Raw genomic sequence first — 17,982 nt, forward strand, 5'->3', positions numbered from 1 at the left:
CATGGCAATCCTTGTGATAAAGAGAATTTAATGAAATTTCCACACCACTGCTCTGCCTCACATCACGATTTCTGAGGCCAAACCAGACACCATCCATTCCAAGGCCATGTGGCATGTCCTGGATTTGGCCCTGGGTCGTCCAGTAGATAGCACATTCCAGGTTGACAACTTCATGGTTCCAGTGAAAGCCTGGGGACTGACAGCGGCTGCTGGCAGCTGTTCCACACGGGGAAACTGAGTCTCCTCCGGGGCGGACTCGGGAGGGGCCAGCCTGGGTTTTGGATGCTTGGACCTGCTTTGGAACCTGCATGGAAGGGCGTCCGCCTCTCTCCTCATCTGCTCAGCTCGTGCAGCCCGGAGTTGGGAGCGGTTCGGGGGCCTGTGTGCAGCAGAGGGTCAGTCACCCAGGCACAGGCAGGAACCCGTGCTCCGCCCCCAGCCCCTCTTCCCCGGGGCTGAGCTCACCCAGTACTTGAGGTAGGACAGGTACGTGTCCCAGCCCAGTGTCAGCCCATTGATATAGGTGACTCGGAAATGTGAAGGGATGAAGAGGAAATTCACCAGCTGGGCCGCGGGCCACACACACCAGTCGGCCTGTGAGAAGGAGGGGCCGCTGTGAGGTGAGGTCGGGGCAGCCAGAAGGGCGGGGCTAAGTGAGTAGGTGGGGCCACAGAGAGGCCCGCATGGGCACGCCCACCTTGTAGAAGTCCCAGAACTTGGCCCTCAGCTCCTGGCAGCTCTCCTCCAGCGTCTGGCCCTCTAGGCTGCCAAGGCCTGCAAAGATAAGTGAACGTGGATGCCGAGTTGGTTGCAAGGCAGAGGTGGGGTGGGGAAGCGGGCTGTCGCTGAGTGACAGCGTCCTGGGCACAGCACGAGGGCAGGTCAGGGAACCTGAGCTACTTATAAAACCACGTCTACCTATGCTTTAGGAGGTCATGAGCCCATATTCCTTCCAGAACCTCAGGGACCATCTGGCCCGTGAATCCAGCCTCAGTCCCACCTACTATCCCCCAGGGTTCAGTCTCCTGCAGGTACTACTTCACTCTAGACTGCCTGCAGTCTCACACCCAGGCTACCCCAAGCCCCTCAGGCACCGTCCTTGCCACTATGACTTTCCCCACAGGCTCCTTAAGGGTCTGTCGCTAGTGTAGGGATACCCTCCAAAAGGGAACATAAAAACATAATACAATTGTAATCTCAGCCCATGGGGGCCGAGGCAGGATTGCCACAAGTCTGTGCTAGCCAGGGTTACACAGTCAGACCTTCCCTGTGTTAACAGTCAGCTTTAAATGTCAACTTGACTCAGCCTGGATGACCTGAGTCTCAGGGCCTGCATAGGAACGCGTCAGCCTGTGGCATTCTTGTATAGGCTGTCTAATTAGCTGATGTGAGGGAGAGCCAGGGTCCTCGGCAGGGTAAAGGCTGAGTTCAAATGAGCACCGTGCAGCTCTCTCTCTTGCTGTCTGTTACTAGCTATGTGAAGTTCCTGCCTTGATTCTCCATAGCTGTAGCTAAATTAAACCCTTTCTGCCCCAGGCTTTCAGTCAGATTTTAGAAAGGCAGGCGAGGTGGCCAGCATTAATCCCAGCACTGGAAAGGCAAAGGCAGGCACATCTCTTTGTGTGCACAGCCAGCCTGGTCTACATAGAGGTGTTCAGGCCAGCTGGAGCTATATGGCGAGGCCGTCTCAAAATGGTGAGCATGGAAGTGGGCTATTGCCCAGTTGGTAGCAAAGTCAGGGCAGCCTGGGTATATGGCACCTCCGAACAGAACAAAGCAAAGCCAGAAATAATGAAGTGTCCTGCTGGGCGCGGCAGCTCACACCTTTAGTTCCAGCAGCTGGGAGGCAGAGGCAGGAGGATCTCTGAGGCCAGCTCGGGCTACACTGTGAGACCCTGTTTTGAAAAAGAAAACATAAACAAAATTAAAAAGAAAAGACCCTGTCAGAATTCCTGAGCACCGTCCAGGCTCTGAAGGCCAAGTCTCAGCCGTTCCTTACCCAGAAAGTACCAAACGCCCAGTACTGGAGATGCCACCATCTGATCCACCAGGACCTTCTTCATCACGCTAGGGAGGCTTCGCAGGCCCGAGGCAGGGAGGAGGCGGTCCAGCCACAGGTACCAGAAGTGCAGGAAGGGGCCCATGCTGCAGCCCACCGCGAACATGCTGGCTGCGAACAGTGCGAGTCAGGCAGAGCCTCCGGATGGGGTGCCCGGTACCCAGGGTGACTGACAGGTGGCATGAAGTGGGTGCCTCCCCCCCACCCCGGTGACCGACAGGTCCCTCGGGTGACTGGCGGGTCCATCTGGTCCGCGAACCCGGCCCGCTGACCTGAGCGCCGCGCGCTGAATCTCTGCTCCGGCCGAGCACGCACCTCCCAGGCCTGTCGCGCGCCGTCACCCGCGGCCATGAGCGTGCCGCAGCCCAGCGTGTTGGTGACGAGCAGCGCGCGGCCCTGGAACAGAGGCCGGCCCGCGGCCAGCGCCTTCCGAGCCCAGTGCCAGCTGCCCGGAGCCATCGCCGCCGACAGGACACCCGGAAGCCACGGCCGCCTGCGCGCCGGGGGTCCCCACGTGCGCCAATCACAGGCCTCGCCGCAGAACCGCCCTGCTCGACACCGACCAATCATGGCCCAAGACCCCGCCTCTCGCGGGCAGGGACCAATCGCCCTCAAGCGCTCCACTTCCTCGTTCACGCCCGACACGAGATCCGGCCTCGCCTTCCCCGCCCGGTTTGTTTCCGGAAGACCAATGGCAAGCGCACCTGAGTCTCGCGGTGCCCGCCCCGGCCAATCCGCCAAGCTCGAGCCCTCGGCGGCTGGCCCCAGACCCACAACGCCCCGCGGGAGTGGGCGGGGCCAGGAGCGGCGCGCAGCTGCTGACCTTGGCGTGACCTTCCGGCGGCCGGCGAAGCCGCTTCGCCGCTCCGGGGCACCGGCTCTCGGGTAGCCCAGGCTGTGCTGCCGCGTTGGGCCTGAGCGGCGGAGCGCAGCGTGTGAGGGCTGCCCGCACCGCCGTATCACACGCCTGGGCTTGGAAGAATGAGGAGGAATTCATGCATTGATCTCCTCACAGCAACTTTGTGTCGCTGCAAAAACAAACATCCTCTCTTCCTCTTTTCTTTGTGTCACAGGCGTCCCTGTTCTCAGAGGTGCAGCCTGGGAGTCCAGCCCCTGATCTCCCCCCTGCCCTTTCCTGGAAAGGGCTAATTTCCTCCTACAGTAAACACATCCTGCTCTCCCTTGCACCATGATTTCTGTAGGTCCGGTGTGTACAGAGCAAGGGATGAATCTGTGAATTCGTGAGCTGGCTAAGGAACTCCTACTCACTCTTCAAAACCCAGTTCTAAAATGTGTGTCGTACAGACCTTTAACTCACACGCCCTCATTCCTCCCCCTGGTCCATCCCGACTTATTAAACTAGAGATAGGTTTGGGTCTGCGTTTTCTGGGCGGAGCCTTGGCATCTGAAGGATCTGGAGAGTCAGGCAGAATCTCCAGTCACCTTGCCGACCAGCCCCGGGGCGAGGCCGCCCGCTAGCCTACAACCCTTTCCTAGAGCTCACGCTGTGCTGCCCCAACCATAAATTATTGTGAATCGCCACTGCAGAGCTGGGATTTCGCTGCTGTTAGGAACTGTAATGTAGATATCTGATATTCAACCCCCAAAGGGTTCGAGACCTGCAGGTTGAGAACCGCTGGTGTGGACTTGAGGAGGCGAATGTGGCCGGGCAGCACACCGCGATCCCAGCACTCCAGAGGCAGGCGGACCTCTGTGAGTCTGAGCCAGCCTGATCTACAGAGAGAAGCCCTGTCTTGAAAAACAAGAACAAACACATACAAAGGAGAAAGTGGGCGGAAGGCCAGAGCTCATCTGCCTGCTTCCGGACCGTGCGTCCAAGGTGACCTCCGGCCCCTGCCCGAGTTTGCACACGGACGAGCCCTCACGGGCCCTTCCTTCTTAAGTTGCTTCTGCGTTTTGTCACACAATGAAAACATAACTCACAGAGACCGGCACTGGCTGGCTTTTCAGACAAGGCTTGAATTCCGGGGTCTTGAGCGTGTGTTGAGCATGAGCAGAGCCCCTGGGCTGCAGCTCCACATTAAATACAAAACAGAAACTCAAACTCCAGGAAAAGTAATCTAGATGATTTATCCAGTGAGTTTAAATTTAGCACCATGGAAAACAAGGCAAGATTCTTGATTATGAGGAGGGCTTTTGAGTCTGGGTTTTGTGGGGTGTGTACAGGTTTCTCGTGGTTGGATGGCATCTCTTGAAGGCTGAGCAGCTGGGCTTTTTCCTGGGGCAAGGACCTTCACTTATAGCAGACCTCCCTGGGGGGGTCGGCCACGGAGGAGCAGATGTCTGGCTTCTCCACTCCCTGGAAGGGGGGAAAAGGCTAGGAGTAATGATCACATTCACAGACACCCCCCCACACCCCTGCTGAACGTGATCGGTGTCCGTTTACCTGGTACAACTGACAGACAGAGCTCAGGAGCTGGCTGGTGTCCTTCAAAGGTTTCTGCAAACCGCAGGAGAAGCAGTTAAGCACAGCCGGTAGCACACAGGTGCCTGGCAGCTCAGCATGGGAGTGCGGAAGCTGCGGGGTCGCTGGCTGCTCCGCGCAGTCTCCTGGACTGTCCCCCTCATAGGGAGCCTCAGGACACAAAGACTGTTGTGTGAGTTAAGAGCTCAATATGGGGTGTCTTTGTTGTTTTGCTTTCTTTTTGTATTCTTTTCTCTGTTTGGGTTCCCCCCCTTTGGAGTCTTTTCTAATTAAAATATTAATTTTAGATTTATTTATCTTAGTTCATGTGTAAGGTGAGCCATGTTTATGCACTTCCCATGGAGGCCAGAAGAGGGCGTGGAGCCCCAGAACTGAAGTACAGGCTGTGAATCACGAGGTGGGTGCTGGAATCGAACCAAGATCATCTACAGAAGCAGCAGGCGTTTCTAAACACTTCCTGCTGGGAATATGCCACAGTGCTCAGCCTTTTACATGGGCCCAGGCAGCGCCGTCGGCCTGGCTGGGGTGCTCTTACCTCATTGACCAGGACCCAGGGCACGTACTGATGGGGCGGCTGCAGGGCGCCGGTGAGCTGGGCGTTGGCGTGCATGAGCTGTGTGCCCCGCTCCCCGGCGGCACACTCCAGGATGCTCTCTGTTGACACCTCGGGAGCGTACAGCTGCAGGCACTGCGAGCGGGGAGGACGGCGTAGCTCAGTCCCCCTGTTCTCTGTCAGTGCCTGCGGGCCCCGCAGGCCTCTCCCACCAACAGGCGGGGCACTCGCCGCGCCAGGGTGGAGGTTCCTGAAGCTGAGGCTAAAGGGTGCGCTCGCCTCCCTGTAGCGCTGGATCTGCAGCCTCTGCCCCCTGGTACCTCATTACCTCAGCGCCCTCGCACGCGCTCATCGCTCTGCTGGCAACACCCTTCCTGCTCTTTCCCTCCTTCACTCTCCTGCCCCACCAACGGAGCAGAGTCTGGAGTGCCCCACAGGCTCTGCAAGGCTGGGAGGCCTCGTGTCTGGAAAGCCGTGGGTGCGATTGGGAGTTATTTCCCACAATGCCCTGGGAAGCAGGAGCAGCTTGGCTTATCTCCTGTTAGCAGTGTCCTGTGTCCACACATACTGAAGATCCCAGGTTCTGCTCAGAGACCTGCGGTTTTCCAAGACAGACATGGAAGCTCCCAGGGTCAGGGCCCTGGCTCAGTGTCTTCCTTGCCTAGAAATCCCCAAGTGATGGGCTGGGGGCGTGGCCCAGGGTGGGGCCTTAGCCTAGAAATAACCCAGTGATGGGCTGGGGGCGTGGCTCAGGGTGGGGCCCTGGCTGCTCAGTCTCACTCCACAGCTTACCAGTCCCAGTTTCTTCTCCATGTCCTCCATCTCCTCCATACAGACGATGGTTACGAAAGCCACCTCCTTTTCTAGCTTGTCCAGCAGGCAGGCCTGGAGAGGCAGGCAGGGATGGTCAGGAGAGGGTGGCCCGCCCCGCTCTCCTCCACGGCCGGTCCGTACTCCAGCTCACCTCCACTTTGTTCAGTCTACACTCCAGCTCCCCGTGTTGGCATGTGAACTCCCACGTGCCGCTGACATTTCTCTCCTGTGAGGCACCAGTTGGTCTTGGTGAGCACAAGGGACAAGGCAGACGGTCCCCGGTGGCCTCCTGCCTTGTCTTCCCTACCTCCCAAGCACCTGTGCGTTCCCGTAGGGCACCAGGGTGACGTTGATGATTTCCATAACCATCAGCCAGGTCGGAAACAGATTTCGGACCAGGAAGTAGCGACAGGCTCCGCACAGGGACTCGTAATAGAGGCTGACATTGACGGGAGGTGCAGAGGGCAACGGGCGAGGCCCCAACAGGCACAGGTTGTGGGCCTGAAGAGAAGAGAGGTATCAGGTGAGGTGTGACCTGTTAGCTCAGGGTCTCCTGGGCTCGGTCGCCCCTGCAGAGGGCAGCCCACGCTAAACACTTATGGTTGGTTCCGCCTTGCAGCACTGGGAACCAGACCCAGGGGTTTCTTTGCGCATGCTCCTGAGCGGTCTTCCTGCTGCGCCACGCCCCGGGCCCTCTGTGGCTTTCTGGAGTCTAAATTGTGTTCCGCAATCACAGTTTATCTGTAAAACGGAACCTGGCAAGCTCTCAAACAGTAGGCGTTCGGTGAATGCACAGCCTTGACCACATTCAGTAAGCACTAGGCCATATATATTCCTAGCACTCCGGAGGCAGAGGCAGGGATTCGAGACCAGCTTCGTCTATTTAGTGAGTTCCAGGGCAGTCATAGCTACACAGTGAGACCCTGACCCCCCAAAAACCAAAGCCTCAGGAAAACAAGAAAGAAAGGGGAAAAAAAGAGGAAGCTATGCGTCTATCTAGCTGCTGCTGTCAACCCTGTCTGGAGGCACACCCTGAAGCCGAATGCTTGCTTGCTTGCTTGCTTGTGTTTTTTTTTTTTTTTTTTAATTTTGCGCCAATGCCTTTCACCTACTTGCCTCTATTTATTGTTTCTCTCCAGGGACCCAGGGGAACTTCCCCTGGTCTGACTAGACACATGGGTGCCTAAAGCACGCAGAGACTTGCGGTTCTCGGGAAGGGTGTTCCAGGTCTGAGCCAGGCGCTCGGCGTGCGGGGCATGCGTGTGCTCTGTCAGAAGCACAGCAGCCCTCCCTTCTTCGGCGGAACCCACACAATAAGCGAGCGACAAGAATTGCGTGCGGGTGGAAGCCGGCCAGTGGCTCAGCAAGTCTTGAGCAGAAGCCACCGGACCCCTCTCCAGCCCTCGGCTCTTGGCTTGGACCACAGGTGGCTGATAAATTCTGCTCAGGCGAGGCGGTCAGGAGATAGCTGCGAAGCGGCGTGGCCGAGGAGCTGGAGCGGGGTAGCGACCCTGGGCGTGACGGCGTCCCCGGGAAGCCTGGAGTTCCCCGGATGAGTTCCCGAAGTACTAATCTCTGTATCGTTCCAGGTTTAGGATAGGTGCTGCCGAAGCGAGCGCCGCGGAGGGCTAAGATGTCGCCTGCGCTGACGGACTGGCGGGCCCCTGACCCTAGGTTCCTACGCATCGTGACTCTTACCTTGCAGGCGGCTGAGCCCTCGGAGGATGCTTGCAGTGGGGACGCTCTGGCTGCTCTGGGAACCTCAAGTGGAATCAGCAACAGCAGAAGGGGCAGGAATGGCAGGAGCGGAGACCGGGCCATGGAGGAAAAGGCTGGCAGGATGGCTGTCCTAGCCTTGGCGGCGGGAGACTTTAAGCAAGCCGAGGCCCCGCCCCCCGAGACCACGCCCCTCCCAGGCTCCCTCCAAACTTGGGCTTCCTTTCTTGCAGGCTCCACCCCAGCCAGGTGTTGGGGCCCCAGATTACCAGGCCACAGGGGCCTGTCCAGCCTCCCGCCCTCCGCCTGTCCCATCAGGTGGAGCTTTTGGATCAGGGACTCGGGGGTTGGGGGGAGGACTCAGGACGCTGACTACTTTGAAGACAGGAGGCCCAGTCCTCATGTTCCTCCTGATAGCTCATCGGAGGTGGGGGACTGACACCCTCATTACTACCTTCTGTCCCCACCACCCCAGGCCAGGGCAGGTCCCCCACCTCTGCTGATTCAGGCTAGACCACAGCTCAGAGCCAGCTCGGCCAGGGTCACTTTCCACAGCAGTGAGGGGGCAGTGCCCTGACACTGGGGAGCCACTGGATGAGGGAGGGCGGGATGTGTCTGGACTTCAGCACTCTGCGTCTTTCCATCTGCTGCGGTTTCCCCTTCTACAAAATGGGGCACAAATGACAGTCTGCAGCTAGAGCTTCCAGGAAAGGGTCATCGCTGATTAGACTGGGCCCGGAGCCTCTTCACGGAGGCAGGATGAAAACCGAACACAGGTACCGAGGGGCAGTGTCAGGCCAGAGAGCAGCTGCAGCAGGAAAAACTCCAGCCTGTAACTGAAGCTCAGGCGGGGGCAGACCCTGGCTGCTTACAGGATGGTGATTCCAAGTTCCAGAGCTCAAGGGGACAGAACAGCTGCAGGCATCTGTTCTAACCCAGGCTTGGTCTTCCAGAACTCCAAGTGCTGAACTGAGACCACCTGAGCCAGGCCCAGCCCCTCACTGGGGGATTCTAGGCTCCACCCCTGAGCCAGGCCCAGCCTTGGTAACTTGTCTTTCTGCAGCCAACAAAAGCTAGAGATTCTTCCGCCTCAGCACCCCAGGCTGTGCTCTCTCCAGCCGGCCTTTCTCTTAGGTCACTCACAGGATGCTGCCAGGACTCAGGCTGGGAAGGCTGGGGTGGGAGCTCCCAGCGAGTGCTCCTGGGTGCCACCCTGATGTGTTCCCACCCCAAGGCAGGACTATTAGGCTTTAAGTTTTGCTAATGAGCACAGGCCTGGGGGCCTGGCAGAGGGCGCCCAGGGCCAGAGTGTGGCCTCGGCTCGCTGCTCAGGGAGACTAGGGACATGAGACACCCGTCTGCGTGGCGTGAGTTGTTGACAGCGCTCTTCCCGATGAGGAAGCTGGGTACTGCGTGGGTGTGATTTAAGAGCAGCCTGGAGCTGGGGCACCCAGAAAGGGGCTATTGGTGGTGTTGGGTCCCTAGGCAAAGGGTCTAGGGCAGGGCGGTGGGCTCCACACGCCGGAGTGTGCGGCTTACACCTTTGGTCCCAAAGACACTCAGCAGACAGGTACAAAGTTGACAGGTACAATGTTTCATATTTGTATCAATAAACGTACCGAAAAAACCTGGTGCCCTTAGCCCTGGGCAGGTGTGGGGTCCAGGCTCAGGGACACACCAGGGCCCTTGTCCCAAAGAGGTGATTGCACAGTTGGGAGAACATCGCAGGGCCTGGGCCAGAGTTCCAATTCTGCCTTAGGGGGGGAGGGGGCTTCTCGGCAGCTGCGGGGTAACCCCCATGGCTGGTTTCACTTCAACCTTAAGTGGGGAAGTTGGGGTCCGCGGGGCGGGTCCCGCCCGACCCCGAATGTGCAGGCCCGAGTTCCTGGAAACCACCCAGCGCAGTTCCTTCCTGACCCGGAGGCTATGGCTTAAAGACCCGGGGCGCCCGGGCTGGTGGCCCAGCAGCCTCTGTAAACATGGCAGGCACAGAGGGAGGTCGGCCTCCTGCGAGTGTTCACTGGGGGAGGGGGTTCGGAGCCGGGCACGGCCAGGGAGGCAGGCGAGGTGGGGGCGGCTCAGCGGGCGGTGGGTGGTGGGCCGGGCCCAGGGGCACGCACGGGGTGCGCGAGGGTGACGGTGAGCGCGTCGTTATGCTGCACGAGGGATGCGTGCTGGTAGTGCAGCACCAGCTCCTTCAGGGACCCGTAGAGGTTGTAGGGCTCCGCGAAGCCGAAGCCCGTGGCCGTGCGGTAGATAACGCAGTGCTTCGTGTCGCCATCCACCCTGCGGGGCCGGGAGGCAGCTCGGTGGGGAGGCCATGCCTGACTTCCACCCCTCCTCCCTGGCAGCCTCGGCAGGGCCCAGCACACGGTGGGTGCTCAGCCTTGCTCAGGAACGACCCGCACCCAGCCCAGCACTCACACCACGGAGCAGGCGTAACAGCCCCGCTGGCTGCTCTCCCGGATGAGGAAGGTCCCGTCCCGCTTGCCGCTCAGCATCTCCTCTGCCTGCGTGCGGTTGATCTTGCCCACGTACCACGTGCGCTCCTCGTGGTGGGGGAGGGCGTCCTCATCCTCCATCAGTGAATACTGGCTGCGGGGTGCGGCAGGGATGGGGACCTGGTCACTCACAGGCGCCAGTGCCTGGAGAGCTCTCGCTCATCCTCCACATCCCAAAGCAAGCGCTCCCTCCCCTCCCAGTCCTTGTCCCTGCAGCGAGCCACTCACTCCTCAGTCTCGTTCTTGATTCCCAGCCACTCGTTGATCTTCCTCTGTCGGGCACCTTTCTGGGTGAGCCACCTGACAGGGGAAGGGTGGTGAGCCTGTGCAGGGGCTACTGAGGCAAGCCCCCCCATTCCTGTGGGTTCCGAGTGCAGTGTCTCTGGCGGCCAGAAGGGGCCTTTCCAGCGCTGCAGCGGTGCACGCGGGCGCCCCCTGGTGCGAAGGAGCAGGAGTGCAGAAGTACTCACACAAGGTACTGGTCCCGGATCTTGCGCAGCTGCATGAGGTCGGGCTTGAGGCTGTTCATGCGCTTGTCAATCTCACGGTTGTCTGAGGCCTGCGCCCGCAGGTCCTGCTCCAGCTTCGTGCGGCTCTCATGGATTTCCGCAATCCGAGACTTGAGCCTCTCAGAGTTCAGCAGGATCCTAAGGGGAGGATCACGGTGAACTCCTACGCACCCTCCAAAGCCAGTTTCCACTCATCACAGACCCCCTTGGTGGAAGCCCTGCTGCTTTCCTTTCCCTCCTGCCCTGTGCCACGCACCTCTGCATCTCCTTCTCATTGCCCTCTCGCCGGAAGCGCTCCAAATACTCCTTGCTACACTTTTCCTGTGTCTGGCCCTGCTCCTCGAAGATCTTGATGGTCTCGTTGAAGGCCTCTATGGCTGTGCGCTTCATCTGGAGCTCCTGGGGAGAGGCCGAGCTCAGCAGGTCCTGCACCTTTCTAAAGCCCCTCAGTAGCAGCAAAGGGGGCTGCTCTGGCCGCTTCGCTGGGGCAACCTTCTTGTGCGGATGGGCAGGACCAACTCCGCTGCAGCCTACTGCCCTCTCCACACTCCTCCTTCCTTCACACCCTTTTCTGTGAACCCCAGAACCTGCACCCATGAGCAGCCCTGGAAGAATGGTGTCCAGCACTGAAGTGCTGGGTGGGGCCGGGCGAGGCAGGCCCCTCTGCACCCCAGTCCTCGTGTGCAGAGACTGGGTACCTGTGAGGTCCGGGTGTACTCCTCATAGAGCTGGTCGTACTCTCGGCTCTTGTCCTGGTACTGCTGGTGGTAGACCTTGAGCTGGGCACCCACAGCCTCGACGCTGTCCTCCTTCACCACCTGGTCCTGGAACCCAGGAGACACCATCAGTGGGTTCCCTCCTGAACCCAGACCCGGCCAAAGGCCACGCTGGGCCGTGTGCAGGACGCACCTGCTGGTACTTGGACACGGGGTAGAGGAGACGCGTGTCTAGCTTGGCGTTGTACTGGGCCAGTGACTCATGGCGGTAGTGGGAGATGAGCTCTACCACAGAGCAGAAGGTGAGGGGCTCTGAGAAGCCATAGTGGCCGTCCCGGTGGAAGACTTTGATCAGCTTGTTGTTCCCGCCTTTCCTGTGTGCCAGAGAGTGGGGTCAGCATCGTGGAGGGCCCCCAATCTGTGTCCCCCCACTTCTGGGCAGTCCTACCTGAGGGTGAGCGTGTACTCTCCCTGGATCTTGCTGGATGCATCTCGGACCAAGAAGGTGCCGTCAGGGGTGTCCCGGAGCCGCTCATTCACCTCTTCCCTGGGGACACAGGCGTGGAGCCACTCCCGAGTGCCGCCCCCCCACAGCCCACCTTCCGCTGCTGCCGCAGACCTACCTGGAGATGTCCCCCCAGTACCACTCGGCATCCTGAAGTGAAGGTGGGCTCCCACCATTGGCCACGGCGGTGGGGGCCGGCTTGGCCTTGGGTGGCTTTGGTGGCAGTGCTGGGGACAGAAAAGCACCAACTGGCACTCTGCTGCAACTGAACAGGGCTTGCGCCAAGGACCCGCCCGCCAGGGAGCGCTGGTCAGGGGCGAGGGCTGTCACCTGGGGGGGCGGCGTCCTGCTCGTCCACCTGCTCCTGCACCAGCCTCTCCAGGAGCAGCAGGGGCAAGTCCCGCGCAGGCTCGCTCCTAGGGGCAAGTGGGAAGGGTCAGGGCCTGGGAGTGACAGCTGCATCACTCCTCCGTCCCGCATGTGTGTGCGGAGTCTGGACGGCAGGTGCGGAGGACAACAGCTGGCAGTGTGGGAGGACAGGTGTGGCGCGCGTGTGCAAGAGGTGCTCCACATGCTCTCACCGTGAGAAACGATGAGGAAGCTCGGCGTGGGCGGGACCTGCAGGCCTGACTCCCCCGCCCCTCTGCTCGCAGCACCCTCACTCTAGCTCCCCCGCCCCCCTCTGGAGCCCTGGTACTTACCTCGCACACACCCAGCAGGGCTCCGCCCCACAGAAAGAGCCCCGCCCACACAGAGCCACACCCAGCCCGGCTCCCTTTGGCTCAGCACCAGGACTTTCTTGGTACAAATAGACTCTCCCTGGCCCCGCCTACCTAAAGACCCCAAGGCTTTGGGTCTCACGGGGCCCACCACCCTGAAACTACTTTTCCTCTTCCACATTTCCCAGGCCCCAGGCCACTGAGATGACCACGCCCACAAAACTCCACCGTCTCAACCCCGCCCACTCACCCATCAGCATCGAGCCCCGGGGGAGGCGGAGGCGTGCGCAGCAGCAGAGGCCCGAAGACACTGGCCAGTGCACGAACAGCTGTGCCCGGCGCAGGCGCTCTGCGGGCCACTCGGCCCAGGTGCTGCAGCAGGAACCGCAGCGTGAGCGCCTGGTGCAGTGGCAGCGTCGGCGGTTCCAGCACGGGCCCCACTGGACCCACAGCCTCTGCAGGCAGAGAGGAGGCCAGGGCCGGTCAGCCAGTCCGGTGACCACCCGGCCATCCACTCCCTGGTCCTCTGCCCACCCTGCTCCTGCCAGGCTTTACCCCGCAGCGCCCGGTATGCCTCTGTCGCGGCCTCAGGCGTCACCACGGCTGTAGGCAGAGCCAGCAGGAAGCCCCTGACAGCATCGTACAGGGAGGTGCGGTCCCACTGTTCCAAGTCACTCAGGGACCAGTCTGCAGGTGAAGGCCAGGCGTCACAGTCCAACCTGGTGAATGCGCCCTCCCATCCCCAGAGAAAGGACGAATCCCTGACCTGTCCGAGGTGCGGGCAGCTCCGGCTTACAGTAGCATTCACTGTCCAGCCCTGGGCAAAGAGTACCCACGTGACTGACTGATGGAAGGCACACGGGGCCCAGGACCCCTCCCACTGGGAACAAGGAAACCCACAGCATCCCGGCTCAGGCTCCTCCCACGCAGAGACCAGGAGGGCCCTGGGTGGACATGAACACCACCCCCAACAAGCCGAAAGCTAGGACCACAGTCAAGCTGGACCTCACCTGCTTGCTCGATGGCTTCTACCAGCTTCACCAGAATGGGGGGAGCAGGGTCAGGTGGGGAGAACTGCTCGGACAGGTCTGCCAGTGTGAGGCCTAGAAGGAGGGGTCAGGACATGAGCCCCATGCCCTCTAGGCCTGCTGGACTCAGCACAGCCACCCAGCTTGGAACCTGGGGCTGCAGGGAGGGCTGGGTTAGTGGAGATCATTTCTCAAGTTTTCCACAAGGAAGCTACAAGACCAGAAACCGGTCACAACGTGACCCACCAACAGAAGCTGAGTGCAAGGTGTGGGAGAGGACATCGATCCCTCCCGACTCAGAAGAGGAAGGCAGGAGGACGCTACGTCAGTCTGGGCCACACAGGACCTTCCTCGAAAACCAAGAGGTGGCATGAGTTTCTGCATTAGGCTGGAACTGGCAGAGGAAGAAGGGAGCCTGCTCCACTACTCCAAATGCCAGGCCTCTGACACCCATGTAGGCGCACGTGGCTTTGCAGTGATTTCGTGTGGCAGCCACTGAAACTTGACAGGTTTTAGCTTTAATGTGGCGGGCTCTGCAAACCTGGGAGCACGGCTCACCATCTGGGCTTTAAACTTCAAAGGGAAGAGTAAAATCGTTTCAGATTTTACTTTTGAGACAGGGTCGCAATATATAGACCAGGCTGGCCCAGAACTCACAAAGATCCTCCTGGCCTTGCTTCCCAGAGTGCTAGGCTTAAAGGTCTGGGCCACCCTGTCTCATGTTCTTTTGTTTGGCTCTGAAGCAGAATCCTACTATGCAGCCCTGGCTAGACTCCTGCTGCAGTTCTCTGGCCTAGGCCTCTCCAGTCTTGGGATGGCAGGCATCCCACACCTGGCTCCATACCCTCCCCCACCCCAGCCGAGCCGCCTCCAGGCCCAGGCCCCTCCCAGGAGGGCCTGGTTCCCCTGCAGGGCCTTTTGTGCACAGGTGTCCGCCTCAGCAAGGCTCTGCCTGCCCCTACCATCTGGGTTGGCTCTGGCCCTCGGCAGGGACGCCCTGGCACGCAGCAGAGGCAAGCCAGGGCCTGCGGGGCCTCTCGGAGTGGAGTTGGCCCAGCTGTATGGAAAATAAAAAAAAAAGAAACAAACCCCCCAGACCGGCAGGAGGGGAGAGGAGGTGGGCAGCACCCTGCCTGCAGGGGAGGGAGGGCGTAACAGCCAGAGACCCCAGTGCCAAATGGGCCCTCACCCCCGTAAGAGATACAGGGGAGTGTTGATGGAGTTGTCTGAGAGCTTCCAGGTGTGTCTTCAAGCCCTTTGCTAGGGGAAACTGAGGCTGCAGAAGGCAGCCCTGAAGGTTTGAGGGGGAGGTGGGGCATGTGGGGTGGCTGGACCTTGGCCAGGCTAGGGAGGGAGGCGGCTGTTACTGGGGCAGCCACAGGCTCTGGCTGTGAGCCCGGATGGGCTGGGGCCCTGCGGCTCTCAGGGCCAGGCCTGGGCTCTGGGGACGCCAGATGCATCGTGGCCCGAGCCAACCTCCCAGGCCTCAGCTGCACTGCAGATCCACCCCGGGTGAGGGGCTCCAGCCTGCACTGTTCAGATCCACCCCCGGGTGAGGGGCTCCAGCCTGCACTGTTTGCACTGCACGCTGGTTCTTGCCAAGAAGCCCTTGAACTCTCCATGAGCCTCCTGCCTCAGCCTTCCCAATGCTAGGATTACTGGCCTGTGCCACCACATGGCTGCCTGAGTGTCCTCAACAGGCTTGTGAGGTGCTCACCTCCCACTCTGCTGTACGCCTTCTCTAAGAACAGGGCTATCGGCTCAGAGAGCACTGGCCGCTGCTTGCAAGAGGTCTCCGCAAGCTTCCCAAGTTCCGCTCTTCAAGCCCTGCTAGCTGCTTTCTGACCATGCCTCAGGGCCTTTGCACTAGCTGTGCACACTGTCTGGAGGGCCTGCGCCCTCAGCTCCTCACCACACTTGTCACAGGGTGACACATTCTCACTTCCTGAACAAGAAGCCTGGCCAGAACCTGTCTACCTAGGGGTAGGCTCATTGACAGCAGTGTCCCAACACAAGCACTCCAGAAATAACCTCCCGGCCTTCCCAACACTTCACCAATTTGCTGGAGAGAGGAGAGCCCGAGGCCAGACCGAAGGTCTAAGGGCACGGGTTCCTTCCTCAGATGTCTCTCACCTGACTCTGAGGGCCCATCCACGGGCCTGGCAGGCACAGGACGGGGGCCTCGTGGGCGAGGGCCTGGTCGAGCCAGGGCCACGGGTCCTAGGAACTCCACATAGGTTCCCGGGAAGTCCCCTCGCTGCCGGGTGCGCTCGTTGAAGCCCGGCATCCAGCCCACGGTGTGTGGGCAGCGCTCTCCTCCGTCCACCACGCCCAGGGCCTGCAGGGCCACCCGGCTCACCACCAGGAGGTCTCCAGGGAGCAGCTCCAGGTCCTCAGGCCGCTCCCGGCGGAATGGGTACACAGCCCTGTACTGGAAGCCCTCAGCCCCTGCCATGGCTGGGCCTGGGGGTGTCTGGACAGTCACGTGGCTCCCGGGGGCTCCAGAGGCCCCATGGGCTAAGGCAGGCCTTGTGATAGGCTTGCAGATCTCTACTTCCGAAGTCACAGGCGACCTCAGGGGCCGCACATGCCTAGCTGGCCATTACCAAAAGCCACTTGTCACAGAGTCCACCATTCAGTCACCTGTGCGAGGATGTCTCTGGTGTTCTCTCAGATCATTCAGCTGGTATCCGCCATCAAATGGCTGGGCTTGGACAGGCGGATCACTCCGTCATGAGCCAAGCTGTGGGTATCCAAGCTGGCTGGCTCTTCAGAAAGTGCCTGACAGCAGATGAGGAGACCCAGACCACGGGCTGCTACCATGCTCAGCAGGGACACCAGCCTAGAGGACATGGACAGGCAGTGTGAGCCAGGCTGGAACTTCCCAGTGACCTTGGGGCTGGTCTCCACACAGTGCAGAGCACACTCGGAGCCTTCCTTCAGGGATGCTGGAGCTGAATGCGTCACTGCCCCCACCAGGGATGAGGCAACTCAGGTTCAGACCTCTCTGGAGGACCCCAGTGATAAAGAGGAAGCCAAGCACAGATGCACCCAGGTTCAAGATCAAGCAGAAACAAAGGCACTAACCACATGGCCAAATAGACTCAGGGGCAAGAATGGTGTCCTGGGGGCCAATGAGAGACCCCAAGAAGAGGTTGAGCCAGCTGGGCAATGGACATGGCCTTGCAAGAGCTGCGGCCTGGGAAAAAGAAGCCCTGTTCCCCTGCAGGGGACGGATGGATACACAGGGTCCAGGGGTGTCCCTGGCTTGCTAGGGCTTTCTGGTGATGCAAGCAAGAGAAGGGGTCAGGAACCAACCATGGGCACTTTAGTGCAACAGGAGGATGGGGACAAGAGCTGGCCACCACCAGGGCAGGATGCAGTGTGGTCACGCTCCCCAGCTGTCCTAGCCTGGGTCCCCATTCCAGCCTGTGGATCAGTCCTCTGTAGATCCTCCCGGGGGACTGAGGGTGACAGGTTCTTCCATGGGGTCAGTGCAGAGACAGACTGGTCCCTGCAAAGGCCTGACGGTGGAAGTCGCCTGCCTAGGATGCATAATGGTTTTCAGAAAGGAGACATCCAATAGGCACTTAGAGGAGGGTCTGGACTTCACCCCCAGATCTGGGGACAAGACGCAGGTGTCCTGTGGGGCACAGGGCTTCATACTACGGGGACCCAGAGTGACACTATCTGGCCTCTTGTGGCCTGCATGTTATAGGTAGGGAAACTGACGGTCAGAGAGGCCTCTACTAAGGCGGCCGCCCGTCCGCCCGCCCCCGCGTCTGCACACGCTGGGGGGGGTGCCTCGGAACCCCCCCCCATGCAAAAGGTGGGGCCCAGGGTGCACACATAGTCCGCCTGCTTACACACACGAGCGGCTAGACCCTCGTGCACCTCGAACACCCCCTCCCCGGACGCCGGAAGTGGTCAGACTCGGGGTCGTGCCCAGACGCTCCCCGCCCCAGTGCGGGAGGGGACCTCCCGGCCTTGGAGACCCCGTCTCCGACCGCAGGCTGCACCAGCCCAGGCTCGGCTCGAGCCGGGTTCCGCGCAGACCCCAGCTCCTCATGTCCCCGCTGCCGCCATCGACTCACCCAGTTGCGGCCGTCGTCGCTACCACCACTGCCGCCGCTGTCGCCGCAGCCGCGGGATCCCTGCGTCAGCCGCCGTCGCCGCGGCTCCAAGCCGCCCGGCCCGCCTCCAGGCGGAAATAGCCGAGCGCACTCGGGTCGGGAAGGCGGGCCTTCCACCGCTCCCCACGAGAGACGGAGCCCGAAGACCGAGGCACGCGGGTACGCTTCCGGAAACAGCCGAATGTACTCCCGCGGGAATGGTCGGCTGTGGTCTGCCACGAGATAGCCGAGGGTGGCCGGAAACAGCCGAACGCCGCCGATTCCAGAGCGCTCCCGGGGCTCCT

The 17,982-nt window shown here is 60.6% G+C and overlaps 3 protein-coding genes across 3 annotated transcripts; all 3 read right to left on the reverse strand.

The window, feature by feature from the left end:
• Positions 1–8: 8 nt before the first annotated feature.
• Positions 9–2,644, reverse strand: Mpv17l2 (MPV17 mitochondrial inner membrane protein like 2). The gene is made up of 5 exons (XM_021638036.2): positions 2,332–2,644; positions 2,000–2,170; positions 698–774; positions 466–594; positions 9–379 (listed from the first exon to the last, which is right to left on the reverse strand). Exons 1-5 carry the CDS (start codon positions 2,627–2,629, stop codon positions 341–343), a joined length of 714 nt encoding a protein of 237 aa, XP_021493711.2. The 5' UTR covers positions 2,630–2,644; the 3' UTR covers positions 9–340.
• Positions 2,645–4,125: 1,481 nt separating this feature from the next.
• On the reverse strand, positions 4,126–7,735 carry Ifi30 (IFI30 lysosomal thiol reductase). The gene is made up of 7 exons (XM_021638025.2): positions 7,570–7,735; positions 6,190–6,372; positions 6,023–6,097; positions 5,851–5,943; positions 5,041–5,193; positions 4,467–4,520; positions 4,126–4,379 (listed from the first exon to the last, which is right to left on the reverse strand). The coding sequence occupies exons 1-7, from the start codon at positions 7,690–7,692 to the stop codon at positions 4,314–4,316; spliced, it is 747 nt and encodes a 248-aa protein (XP_021493700.1). The 5' UTR covers positions 7,693–7,735; the 3' UTR covers positions 4,126–4,313.
• Positions 7,736–9,160: 1,425 nt separating this feature from the next.
• On the reverse strand, positions 9,161–17,798 carry Pik3r2 (phosphoinositide-3-kinase regulatory subunit 2). Its single transcript, XM_021638008.2, has 16 exons — positions 17,660–17,798; positions 15,699–16,407; positions 13,548–13,640; positions 13,304–13,354; positions 13,093–13,224; positions 12,788–12,992; positions 12,149–12,234; positions 11,937–12,045; positions 11,762–11,860; positions 11,507–11,687; positions 11,296–11,421; positions 10,854–10,996; positions 10,559–10,735; positions 10,317–10,388; positions 10,012–10,182; positions 9,161–9,873 (listed from the first exon to the last, which is right to left on the reverse strand). The coding sequence occupies exons 2-16, from the start codon at positions 16,018–16,020 to the stop codon at positions 9,666–9,668; spliced, it is 2,175 nt and encodes a 724-aa protein (XP_021493683.1). The 5' UTR covers positions 16,021–16,407; positions 17,660–17,798; the 3' UTR covers positions 9,161–9,665.
• Positions 17,799–17,982: the final 184 nt, after the last annotated feature.

The sequence above is a fragment of the Meriones unguiculatus genome, chromosome 4 (genome assembly GCF_030254825.1).
Source record: "Meriones unguiculatus strain TT.TT164.6M chromosome 4, Bangor_MerUng_6.1, whole genome shotgun sequence".
NCBI lineage: Eukaryota > Metazoa > Chordata > Mammalia > Rodentia > Muridae > Meriones > Meriones unguiculatus.